This window comes from Dermacentor albipictus, chromosome 2, assembly GCF_038994185.2.
Source record: "Dermacentor albipictus isolate Rhodes 1998 colony chromosome 2, USDA_Dalb.pri_finalv2, whole genome shotgun sequence".
Classification (NCBI taxonomy): Eukaryota; Metazoa; Arthropoda; class Arachnida; order Ixodida; family Ixodidae; genus Dermacentor; species Dermacentor albipictus.
In genome coordinates this window covers 130786705-130799997 of record NC_091822.1, presented here as the reverse complement: position 1 = coordinate 130799997, position 13293 = coordinate 130786705, and the positions used below count along the sequence as shown (strand labels likewise).

General features: G+C 47.7%; 1 protein-coding gene across 1 annotated transcript in view; it reads left to right on the top strand.

Annotated features, from left to right (window-relative positions):
* The window catches only part of LOC135912531 (mucin-4-like), a 67351-nt gene that overhangs the window by 26776 nt on the left and 27282 nt on the right, over positions 1–13293 (top strand). Inside the window, exons 5-6 of the mRNA XM_065444987.1 lie at positions 7192–7247; positions 13173–13265. Of these exons, the coding sequence (XP_065301059.1) occupies positions 7192–7247; positions 13173–13265 (149 nt within the window). The remainder of the gene's footprint in view (positions 1–7191; positions 7248–13172; positions 13266–13293) is intronic.

Genomic DNA, 13293 nt, shown 5'->3' with positions numbered 1-13293 from the left:
CTTTGAGCAGACACTTTTGCACATGGCGAACAATGAAGCGGATCACTGTAAATGCTGCATGTAAGACAATGACCGAATGTTCAACCGAAGAAAACAGAGAAGACCAGGTTCACATGAACGTGCACCAAAACTGATTATGAACACATTCGCGAACATGTCGTTTCATCGGTTTACATCAGGGGTCCTATAACGCAGAACTATTCCAGTATTTTTTTTCCAATCTCCTGACGTCAAATTTGCGTAATCGCAGACGCAAGCATCAGGCGGTGACCCGCGACGCTGTCTGAACAGCCGAATCAAACGCTCTTCGGCTTTATGGGAGGTCACTTTTGTTTGCTCAAGAACGAATAACGCTACCTATACTGAGCGGTTTTTCTTAACTAATTAGCTGACAAGAGGCGAGGAGCCCGCTAAATTGGAGAGGGATTCGATGGGGCCGAGCCACTGCACTGGATATCGATAACCGGATGAAGAGGGTGGTGCCGGCGTCTGTGATTGGTCTGCTTTCCCTTACTTAGGTTGCGGTGGCTGCTCGAAAATCGCGGCGGCGCGCCACGGAAAGTTAAAAATGCCGACAGAACGGATCCTCAGCAAAGAAGAATTGGCAGAGCGATATTGTATACGTGTTTAAAGGGCTCGATAACGTTATATTGCTGCGCAAAAAGGTTTATGATATGGAAATAAATCCATGCTCTGCGACTGGTAAGAGTAGGCAGTGCCTGAGCGATCAGCTGGCAGTAATTGTCTATTATTTCGGAACGAGCAGTCTCCCACTGTTGAGAAAAAAATTCAGTTTTGTTCGGCACGTCAATGCATTTTTAACGCATACAGGTCACTTTGACGCGGTGAATTTTCTCTGTTTTTGTGACGTCGCGTGACAGACAGGCGAAGTGGGCGCAGCCCGAGAAATTTTGGCCAGTAGCAGAAGGCTAGTGGCAAAGAAGCGTCGCATCAGAAATAATACGTTTTCTTTTGTTCGGCATATTCATGTATGATCAGCGTGTACACTTCATATCAGATCGAAAGCTATCGCGGTTTTCGTGACGCCACGTGAAAGACAGGCGAAGTTGGGGGTGGCCGGAAAGTTTTGTGACCAATCATGAAGAGTCGATTGGTGAACTAGAATAGAAACCGCTTGGAATAGCTTTACGATATAGTGGCCCAGAGTATAAACGCGTGGTATGGCCGATATAGATTCCATTCTCAATGTCGAATGGTAGAACAGCCGCATAAAAAGGGCTGGATTCGATAATACGAGAACCGGAGGCACGCCTCACGTCAGCCAGTGGCACAGAAAATGCGTGGTTGCAACTTAAAGGGTGGGCGAAAGCGCACACATGATAGGATTCGCGAAAAACAACCGTGTGGTTTACATTATTGAATGTGCCGCCGTCGAATATAGTAGAAGAAAGGCGCTCACAACCATCCTCCGAGGCCTCAAACCAGTCTTTGTCAAGTATTACCATTCACGTGTGGTTCAGCTAATTTAGGGGCGTGACGCATGACTATACAACATGCTATGGAGCTTGCGCATAGACTGCAAGGACAATGATCGCAGACAGGGGAGAATGCCAGGCTTGACAGTCTGCTGTACTGTCAAGCTCCTGGGAAGCGGGAACATTTTCCGGAGCTCCGGACTACATTTGTGGCGTCGAGAAGCCATTGCAAGGCCAGGCGGTCCCTGGTCGTGTAGGCTTTCATAAGAAGCACATTTGGCACTCGGGGCACTCCTATTACTCGTCAGATTGGGGCCACCCATCATTTCAGCATTTTTTTGGCGGCCGCTTGATCCGCGATGAATTTTGCGGCAATGACACGCTTTCTATGCGTGGGTCGAGACGGAAAACGAACTCGTGCCTATAGAGCGGAGAGCAGTGCAGTCGTGAAGCGACGTAAGACCGGACAACTTGGGTGGCAGATTGCTGAGCATACAAACCAGAGCCCGCATTCATAAAAGACACCTTGCGCTAGAATTGTTGGTAAGAGAAAATTTGCCTAAATTCTCACGCCGGACACGCTATTAGTGAGGGCAGCAGGCCGAATGGCGAAGAGTGTTGTACAGTCGACCAAAAAAGTTTACGGACCACGGTATCTCAGAAAATTCAAAATATATGAGCAGCCTTTAAAAGCAGCCAGTAAAATTGATCATCACAATGTTGTTCGCATATGTCACAAAAGGCTGGAAATGGGAATAACACTCGGTGTTTTGAGACTGAGAAGATATTCAGCTTTTTGTCAGATCTCTTGGTCCGTAAACTTTTTTGGTCGACTGTACATGCTGCCATGTAGTGAAAGCGGGGAGACATAGCTCCCCGTGACTGCGTGTGGTCGGCGATCTGGCAGCGCGTGCTCTTCTTATTGAGATAGAATACGTGTGAGAGACCATTAAGCGTGTGCATATGTGACTCCTCGTCTGGCTGTCTCGCTCTTCCTTCCTAGCTGCAACATGGCGTCAGAACAGGTCCTACCAGCGGACATGGGCTCCTAGTCCTCCTCAGTGCGAAGGACGATGCCAGCAACGAAACGCCTGTGAGCTGCTCCCTATATGCACATCTCGGTACTCAAGCAACGCGACCCTTCAACGTTCGAGGCCATGGCGTCATTAGTAATTAAACCACCGGACGCCTTCAACTTTTCGTCGCCGAACGAGTGGCCGAAGTGGAAGCAAAGATTTGAACGTTTCCGAACCTCTTCAGGGTTGTGCGTTAAGCCCGAGAAACATCAAGTAGAGGCGCTACTATATATACATCATGGGGAGCGAGCCGAGGAAACCTACGCTACTTTTGGTCTCTCTGAAGAGAACTCCAAGAAATTCGACGCAGCCGTGGAGCAGTTCGACAAATACTTTATCCCGCGACGCAATATAATCTTTGAACGAGCCAGATACAACACCAGAGTGTAACAAGACGGTGAGCGGGCCGAAGATTTCGTTACTGCGCTTCGCACACTTTCGAAAGACCGCTAGTTCAGCGCTCTTCGAGAAGAGTTCATGCGCGACCGCCTAGTAGTCGGGATAAAAGATAAGCAGCGATCCGCCAGCCTAAAGCTCGACGCGGACCTCATTCTTCAGAAGGCTCTTGAGTCCGTCCGCCAGATCGAGAGCGTCCGTCAGCAACAAGTCGAGCTCCGTTAGGGAGTGCCATGTGTGAGCAAAGTCGCGTCCGCTCCCCCATCCACTTGGCGCACTTCGAAACAGGACAAAAGCGGCAGCTATTCACGTGGGGCAAACATGCCATCTTCATCCTCCGGCAATAACAGCATGCAGAAACCATGCCGTTCTTGCGGTCAAGAGCGTCACCCTCGCACTCTGTGCTGCGCACGCTCGGAAGTCGGCAGGAATTGTCGGAAAAAGAGTCATTACGCCTCCGTATGCATGTCGCGGCGCCTCGATGGGGTGAAAACGACACAAGTCAATTTAGAAGCAGGATTCCTCGGAATAATCAAGACGTCGTATCCTGGAACGTGGGAGACTATAGTCTTGGTTCAAGGTCAGCCAGTAAATTTCGAAATTGATACTGGCGCCTACGAAACAATCCTCCCGAAGCAAGTATTCCAGACGCTCCAAGGCATACCTTTTCTCTCAGCTCCTCCTCACCAGCTACATAGTCCAGAGGGAAAGCTTCTTCCAGTCGCAGGAGTGGCATACCTCGAGCTCATCTACCGTGACCGTACGACTACTTAGGATGTTTACGTCTTAGATGAGGTCCGCACTCCGTTGCTAGGCAAGCCACCGATCAAAGAACTCCGGATGTTGACATTTGTAAGCGCCATTGCTGAGAAAGTGAATCCGAAAGTAGAATTTCCAGCGTTGTTTCAGGGACTCGGCAAGCTGCACAAGGAACACCGAATTCAGCTGCAAGCAGGAGCGAAACCTTTCGCGCTCAGCTCTCCGAGGTGCATCCGAATTCTTTTATACAAAAGGACAAAGTTGGAACTACAGAGAATGCAGAAAATCGGCGTCATATCCCCTGTTGACGAGCCGACAGAGTGGTGTGCACCAATGGTAGTCGTCCCGAAGTCGTCCGCAGACCTGACAGTCAGACTTCTCAGAACTGAACCGCCACGTTCTGAGAGAATGGTATCCTATCCTTTCCATGGAGCACACTCTCGGACTTGTTCATGGAGCTAAAGTGTTCTCCAAACTGGACGCTAACTCTGGATTTTGGGAAATTCCAATTTGTAAAGGTTCTAAAAAGCTTACCATGTTCACCTCACCTTTCGGGCGCTTCTATTTCAACCGGTTACCGTTTGGAATTGCGTCTGCATCAGAACACTCCCAGCAACAGATGTCAGGCATTTTACAAGGCGTCAGTAGAGTAGTCTGTCACATGGACGACATCCTTATCTGGGATTCGAATGAGCATGAGCACAATGAGACACTCAGAAATGTGCTGCAGCTACTCGTCAAGGCTGTTGTGACATTGAATGAAACCAAATGCTTGTTTGACGTCCAGCGCCTCACTTTCCCTGGACACTGGCTAGACCAAGACGGAATACGACCAGACGAAAAGAAAGTTGAAGCCATTATGAAAATGGAGAGCGCAAGGAACAGGACCGAGCTGCAAGGAATTCTCGGAATGTCAACATAGCTCGCCAGATTTGTTCCCAATCTCTCTGAAGTCGCGCAACTACTTAATGTTTTGCTGTCAAAGGAGCAAGAGCTTGCTTTGAATGCTCGACAACAGCAGGCGTTCAAGAGATGGAAGTCGGTGCTCTCGTTTCACCCCGTCCTTGGAGTTTACAATCCTTCGAGAGAAACAATCGTTGCTGCAGATGCATCGTACTTCGGACTTAGTGAAATTAATCCGGCAGAAGCAAATGAATGACAAATTTTCTGTCATCGCTTATGCTTCACGATTACTGTCAGAGACTGAGAAGCGTTACGCTTAATTCGAGAAAGAGACCCTTGCCTTACTCTGGGCTTGTGACTAGTTCGGCAATTATCTTCTCGGCAAGCAGTTCAAGCTGGAGACGGACCATAAGGCGTCGGTTCCCATCTTCACTTCAAAGAGTCTTGACGACCTGACACCCAGATTACAGAGGCTAAAGATGAGAATGATGCGATACCAGTACGAAATTGCATACGTTCAGGGCAAAGACCTTCTAGCCGCAGACACTCTTTCCAGAGCACCTCTCCAAAAAATAGAAGACATAGAGCTCGAAGAAAACGTGGAAGCTTTCGTATGCTCTTTGAAAACCTCTTTCACCATAAAGGCACCCCAGCAAACAGACGCTGTTTGTGCACAACTTCGCCGTTGGAGCAAGAAAAAAGAGTGGCCCTCCAGGTGAAATTTACCAGTGGCCCTAAAACCCTTCTTCGAGCATCGATACCCGCTCACTCTGGAGAACAATATACTCCTCCAAGCTGCTCGAGTGGTCGTCCCTGTCTCTTGCCAAAACGAAGTCCTAAGACTCTTACATAAAGTAAACTTCGACATAAGAAAGACACCTGCTCGAGCCAGAGATTGTGTCTAGTGGCCCACTATAGGAGCTGATCTCACGACCCTGGTGAAGCAATGTCAGCAGTGCGTCGAAACAACAAGTAACAGGAAAATGCCACTAAAGAGCTCCGAATGTCCAGAAAACCCTAGCAACGCATTGCAATGGGCTTGTTTCACTATAAGAGGCAGTGGTGGTTGATAGCAACAGATTATTATTCAAAATATCCTGAACTGGCTCGGATCGAGAAGCTTACGTCCACAGCTGTGGTCAACCACTGCAAGTCATTTTTTGCACTCCACGGAATTCCTGAGGAAGTGGTTTCCGACAACAACCCGCAGTTTTTGTCGACTGAGTTTCACTATTCGCTGAGAACTGCGCCTTCAAGCATGGTACCTCAAGCCCTCACTATCCTCAGAGCAATGGAATTGCTGAGGCTGCGGTAAGAAATCATCAAGACTTCCATGACAAAGACGAAAGACCCCTACTTGACGCTTCTAGCTTACAGGTCGACTCCTTTGAAAAATGGGTATAGCCCTGCGGAACTACGTATGGGTCGTCGGCTAAGAGTCACGCTTCCTCTTAGTTCCACCAAGCTGACACCCAAACTGCCGGATCAAGATAGCCTTCGAAAGTTCGAGGAACAGTACCGGAAACGTCAAAGGAAAGACTTCGACAGACGTCACGGAGTCCGCTACTTGCTGGAGCTATTCTACGGGGACGACGTCTGGTTGACAGACCTCAAGTGCAAAACGACAGTACAAGCCTCCGATGAGCCTCGGTCCTATTGGGTTAACACTGACACTAATGCTGTACGCAGGAACAGGACCCAGCTAGTTCGCTATTCCCCTTCTAAAACCAACAACCAAAACAGAAAATTTTTGTATCAGTGACGGTGCAGCAGACGCCCTTTCGTGTTGCCAAGACACTTCCCACATGCATACTGGAAGTAGGAGGTGCGTGAAGCCGCCTGCTGCAGCGAACTTGGCTAGCTCTGTTGGGGAGATGTTGTACATGCTGCCATCTAGGGAAAGGGGGGAGACATAATTCTCCGTGACCGCGTGTTGTGGCAGCGCGTGCTCTTCTTCTTCTTGATATAGAACACGTCTGAGAGACCATTAAACGTGGGCGTATGCGGCTCCTCGTCTGGTCGTCTCGCTGTTCCTTCCTGGCTGCAACAAAGAGCACTTACAGACGAGTAGCCTTGTGATTTCGGCCCCAGATGTGACAAATCGTGAAGTGGGGGCGAACACCCCATACACGTTCCGGCAACATGCTCTTTCGAAGGAGAAGCGCCTCTCAGGAACGTCCACATACTATTATGTGTCTGCGTGAAGTTTGATTCATTTTGTACACTCTGCTGATTTCATTGTTTATTCATTTATTCTGATCTGACAGGAGGCTACACCGTGCTTGTGCTACCTCGGAGCACACATATAATTTTCATTCATGTAGTGTTGCAAGACGTACACGGCTTGTTCCGTGCACATTGCGCGACGGCGTTCAAGAGCGGTTCGCGTGTAGAGACGTCAGGTATATAGGGGCGATGGCTAGTTGAGAATGGCGAGAATGACGTTAGCATTTCAAACACAAGAAGAAGCACAAGGAGCTAGTACTTGTCCTGCTGTGCTTACAGATGCAATATAAAAATAAAATAGGGCATATCGGGTTGTTGTAGCATAGCTACTCACGTCCGTACGGGGTAGAATACATTACTCATAGTGATTCTTGAATTTGGTATATTGTTTCCAGTGGTTGACCCTTACGAACGCCTCTGCAAGGTGAACAAGACTCAAATGAACAAAGCGGTAATTTCTTGTTTTCGATCTCTTCGTAGATGCCATGAACTGTTATGCTAAAAGAAAGGTACAATGAAGTTGAAAATACAAATGAAACGTTAATGCAGTAAAAGAATAAATAACAACGCTAAATTACAATACGATAACGAATTGACCTTTATAGTTTCATTGTGTGGCTGATATTTTGGAAAAGTGGAGTGCCACGAGTAAAAAATAAATAACGCAGATTCCGACATACGGGATGAAAACAACAACAACAATGACAACAGCAACCACGAAATGTGCAAATACACCAGGGAGACCACGAGAATGCTGTATGCAATGGAGATGATAATCTGCTAGATAGAAGGGAAAATATAAAATGATAGAGCGGTTAACCATAGCATATGCCTGGTTTATATACTGTGCCGGTGGAAGGGTAGATAAGGCTACGGTAATTAGAAGGAGGTCAAAGAAAACTCATGGTGAGGCAGCTAGCTACCAACAGTTTCAAGCTGTCACGCATGCATGAAAAAAAAAATACGGCAGAGCTCATTTTAATGCTATGGTAATGCGATTACCAGTCAAGCAATGCAATGACACACCGTTTTGCAGAACTCACGTTTACTTAAAATTTATAGTGATCATTCTGATATTTTCGCTTCCTTTTTTTATGTGTCTTCGCTCACCTTTTATTCCCTTTACCCCTTTCCCCAGTACAGGGTAGCCGGCCGGTACTCACGCTGGCTAACCTCCTTGCTTTTCCTTCCCTTTTATCTCTCTCTCTCCGCTGCGTCGGCTACATGCGAAGAACACTGTCTCTAGTCATCATCATCATCATCATCATCATCATCATCAGCCTGGTTACGCCCACTGCAGGGCAAAGGCCTCTCCCATACTTCTCCAACAACCCCGGTCTCTAGTATCGGCCCACTTTGCTATGGCCCTCACTTGCCAAGGTAGCCCACGAGCATGAATGCGCGTCGAGTACTGTATAAACTCAGTGACGACAACGGAATGAGGAAGTAGGAATGACACCGACGGAACGGCAAAGGTGGTATGAGGACAAACGTATGACGACAATGCATGACGAAGTTGGAATGACGACTATGGCACGAACGCGATAGCGTGACGACGGACGCGTGACAAATAATGCATGATAGTGACTATATGACGACGACGCATTGGCGACGAGGACATCACACCGGCGGCATAATCAAGACCGACTGACTACCGCATGACTGTGGCAAAATGGCGAAGAAGGAAAGCTCTTTATGGAACGAGGAAGGCGGTGTGACGACGATGGCAGGATAACAATGGGATGACGGCGAACGCGTGACGATGATGGGGTGACGACGACGGCACGGCGAGAACGGAAAGGCGAAGTTAGAATGATGATGAAACAATTACGCGGCGCAGCGGTGGAATAGAGGTAGAGCGTCCGCCTCGCATGCAGGAGGACCGAGGTTCGAATCCCGGTGCCGCGCAATTTTACACCGGATTACAAAAATAAGAAAAAAAATCCGCGTGTTCATCAAATTGCATCAACAGGCATGGAGTGCGGCCTGATCTCGGTGACCAGAACCGGTAATGCACTCACTCACCAGAGCAGGATTGGTGACCCTGGTCCAGTACTTGGCCACAACCTCCTATATGAATAAAACAATCAAACCGCGGCCCCTCAGTCCCCAGCAGCTGCGAAGCAACTGACCACGGCAGTGGTCAGACCTGTGACGCAGCAGAGGGTGCTAAGAATATCTGGGTCCGGACAGGCCACCATTGGAATCTCAACCTGGGAACGTTTAACGCAAGAACGTTATCTGGTGAGGCGAGTCTAGCAGTGCTATTGAAGGAATTAGAGGACAGTAAGTGGGATATAATAGGGCTCAGTGAGGTTAGGAGGACGAAAGAAGCATATACAGTGCTAAAAAGCGGGCACATCCTGTGCTACCGCGGCTTAGCGGAGAGACGGGAACTAGGAGTCGGATTCCTGATTAATAAGAATATAGCTGGTAACATACAGGAATTCTATACCATTAACGAGAGGTTGCAGGTGTTGTTGTGAAACTTAATAAGAGGTACAAATCGAAGGTCACACAGGCCTATGCCCCTACATCCAGTCATGATGACCAGCCAGTCGAAAGCTTCTATGAAGACGTAGAATCGGCGATGGGTAAAGTCAAAACAAAATACTCTATACTGATGGGCGACTTCAATGCCAGGGTAGACAAGAAGGAGGCTGGTGACAATTCAGCGGGGGATTATGGCATAGGTTCTAGGGATAACACGGGAGAGTTATCAGTAGAATTTCAAGAACAGAGTAATGTGCGGATAATGAATACCTTCTTCCGCAAGCGGGATAGCCGAAAGTGGACACGGAGGAGCCGAAATGGCCATACAAGAAATGAAATAGACTTCATACTGTACTCTAAATCAGGCATCATACAAGATGTGGACGTGCTCGGCAAGGTGCGCTGCAGGGACCATGGGATGGCATGATCTCGAATTAGCCTAGACTTGAGGTGGGAACGGAAGAAACTGGTACATAAGAAGCCGGTCAATGAGTTAGTGGTAAAAGGGAAAATAGAGGAATTCCGGATCAAGCTACAGAACAGATATTCGGCTTTAACTCAGGAAGAGGACCTTAGCGTTGAAGCAATGAACGACAATCTTATGGGCATCATTAAGGAATGTGCAATAGAAGTTGGTGGTAACTTCATTAGACAGGATACCAGCAAGCTATCGCAGGAGACGAAATATCTGATTAAGAAACGCCAATGCATGGAAGCCTCTAACCCTAGAGCTAGAATAGAACTGGCAGAACTTCCGAAGTTAATCAACAAGCGTAAGACAGCTGACATAAGGAAGTATAATATGGATAGTATTGAACATGCTTTCAGGAACGGAGGAAGCCTAAAAGCAGTGAAGAAGAAACTAGGAATAGGCAAGAATCAGATGTATGCGTTAAGAGACAAAGCCAACAATATCATTACTAATATAGATGAGATAGTTCAAGTGGCTGAGGAGTTCTATATATATTTATACATTACCAGTGGCACCCACGACGACAATGGAAGAGAGAATAGTCGAGAGGAATTCGAATTCCCACACGTAACGCCGGAAGAAGTAGAGAAAGCCTTGGGAGCTATGCAAAGGGGGAAGGCCGCTGGGGAGGATCACGTAACAGCAGATTTGTTGAAGGACGGTGGGCAGAATGTTCTAGAAAAACTGGCCACCCTGTATACGCAATGCCTCATGACCTTGAGCGTATCGGAATCCTGGAAGAACTCCAACATAATCCTAATCCTACAAAGCCTACAAAGTATTTACTAAAGTAATCGCAAATAGAATCAGGAACACCTTAGACTTCTGTAAACCAAAGGACCAGGTAGGGTTGCGTAAAGGCTACTCAACAATAGACCTTATTCACACTATCAATCAGGTGATAGAGGAATGTGCGGAATATAACCAACCCTTATATATAGTTTCATTGATTACGAGAAAGCGTTTGATTCAGTCGAAACCTCAGCAGTCATGGAGGCATTACGGAATCAGGGTGTAGACGAGCCGAATGTAAAAATACTGAAAGATATCTATAGCAGCTCCACAGCTACCATAGCCTTCCATAAAGAAAGCAACAAAATCCCAATAAAGAAAGGCGTCAGGCAGGGAGATACGATCTCTCCCATTCACAGCGTGTTTACAGGATGTATTCAGAAACCTGGATTGGGAAGAATTGGGGATAAAAGTTAATGGAGAATACCTTAGCAACTTGGGTTTCGCCGATGATATTGCTTTACTTAGTAACTCAGGAGACTAATTACAATGCATGCTCACTGACCTGGAGAGGGAAAGCAGAAGGGTGGGTCTGAAAATTAATCTGTAGAAAACTAAAGTAATGTTTAACAGTCTCGGAAGTGAAAAGCAGTTTACGATAGGTAGCGAGGCACTGGAAGTGGTAAGGGAATACATCTACTTAGGGCAGGTAGTGACCACGGATCCGGATCATGAGACTGAAATAATCAGAATAATAAGAATGGGCTATGGCGCGTTTGGCAGGCATTCTCAGATCATGAACAGCGGATTCCCATTATGCCTGAAGAGAAAAGTGTATAACAGCTGTGTCGTAGCAGTACTCACGTACCGGGCAGAAACTTGGAGGCTTACGAAAAGGGTTCTACTTAAATTGGGGACGACGCAACGAGCTATGGAAAGAAGAATGATAGGTGTAACGTTAAGGGGATAAGAAAAGAGCAGATTGGGTGAGGGAACAAACACGAGTTAAAGACATCTTAGTTGAAATCAAAAGAAATGGCTACGGTAAGGGAAGATAACCGATGGTCATTAAGGGTTATGGAATGGATTCCAAGGAAAGGGAAGCGTAGCAGGGGGCAGCAGAAAGTTAGGTGGGCGGATGAGATTAAGAAGTTTGCAGGGACAACATGGCCACAGTTATCACATGACCGGGGTAGTTGGAGAAGTATGGGAGAGACCTTTGCCCTGCAGTGGGCGTACGCAGGCTGCTGCTGCTGATTATGATGAAACAATTACGACGGCGACACAACGACGATATGGCAAAGAGTACACAAAGACGACCGTCTGCAAGCGTACCCACACGTACGCTTGCAGACGCGCGCAAGCTCGCGTTCACGCGCCCACGCATGCGCAGACGGTGCGGCATGGCTCGTACGCGTCGAAACGCGGCGTGATCTCGGGGAACAGCTCCGCTCTGTTATCGAGCGCTTCGGTTGACTCGCGTCGGCGCGCCTAGCTACGCAGCTACGGCGCGAAACGTTCAACTCTCGGTGAAGCAGATTTATATCATGCAAGAAAGTGGTTCTTCTTTCCTTTTTACGCTGCTCTAACAGCTATGAAAATATTACGATTACGTTCATATAAATTGAAGCATGTTGAAACACTGTCGATAACAAAGTACGAAGCGGTGCCTACCAAGGCGTCTGTGAGTGAGCCCAGTGAGCGCGCGCTGTCGCGCGTCTTTGTGGATGCAAACCACCATTACTCGCCAGGCGCGGCAGGCGCTAGGCGCGCGGACGCGAGCTTACGCGCGTCCGCAAGCGTACGTGTGGTCTCGGCTTACGCCAATGCAATGGCGACGATGGTACAACAACGTTGTGATGACAATTGGATGACTACGAGTGTATGATGGCGATAGCGTGACGACGATCGTCATGCCATCGCGGGTACGTGCCTGCTATAGACAATCTCTTGCCATATTACCCACGTTTTTCTTCATCTTGACATTTCCTTCAGTTCATGCGCCAACACACGCTATCACGGCCCGACAATTCTCAGGCTCAATTTTTCTGTACATTTAGTTTGAGCAAGAAAAAGTAAATTCTAGGTTGTTCACTTCGGACAAAGGAGTGCGCTGAAGGGTGTTGATCAATGAAAAAAAATGATTGAATCTCGGAGTGATGCCAAAAAGTCGCCGTGACTGATCGCGCTCTCGTGGCTACAGCTACATCGCACAGTGGCTAGAGCTTTCCATAGGTTGAGCTACAGCTAGCATCAACTGCCATTTATGACTTTGGTGAGTTAAAGGTGGGCTTCGACATACATCTGCGCTAGAGAGACTTTCTGCCAGCGCACTTCAAAACTTTAAACCTTAAACCCACCAGGCACACCATCTGAGTGACTTTTCTGTACTTCAACAATATCAATCGCCTTTTCCGCATTTAGCCTCACATTGTCACCGCACTTTTTCTCGCCCTCACCTCGCAACGCCCGTCCTCCCTCACCTCACCCTCACCTCACCACATGAGGATGAGGGCAGATGAGGGTAAGGAATGCCCTCATGAGGGCTCGCTCTCGTGAGGGTACCCAAGTCTGTCCGTAGGTATTGTAATAAAGTATGTGGCTTGAAGACTGTAATTTCATTGAAGTCAAAGGAACGCAAAAAGGGCCCTCGCTCTGTTTCCTGGCGATTCTTTTCAGCTTAATGTCGTTCTTGGATGTATCGCGAGCTGTTACAAGAAGAAAAATAACACCTGGATTGAAACGAGGCTGGACGACGGAAGGTTATGCGCGGTAAGCATTTTTTCGGTCTGGCATACGT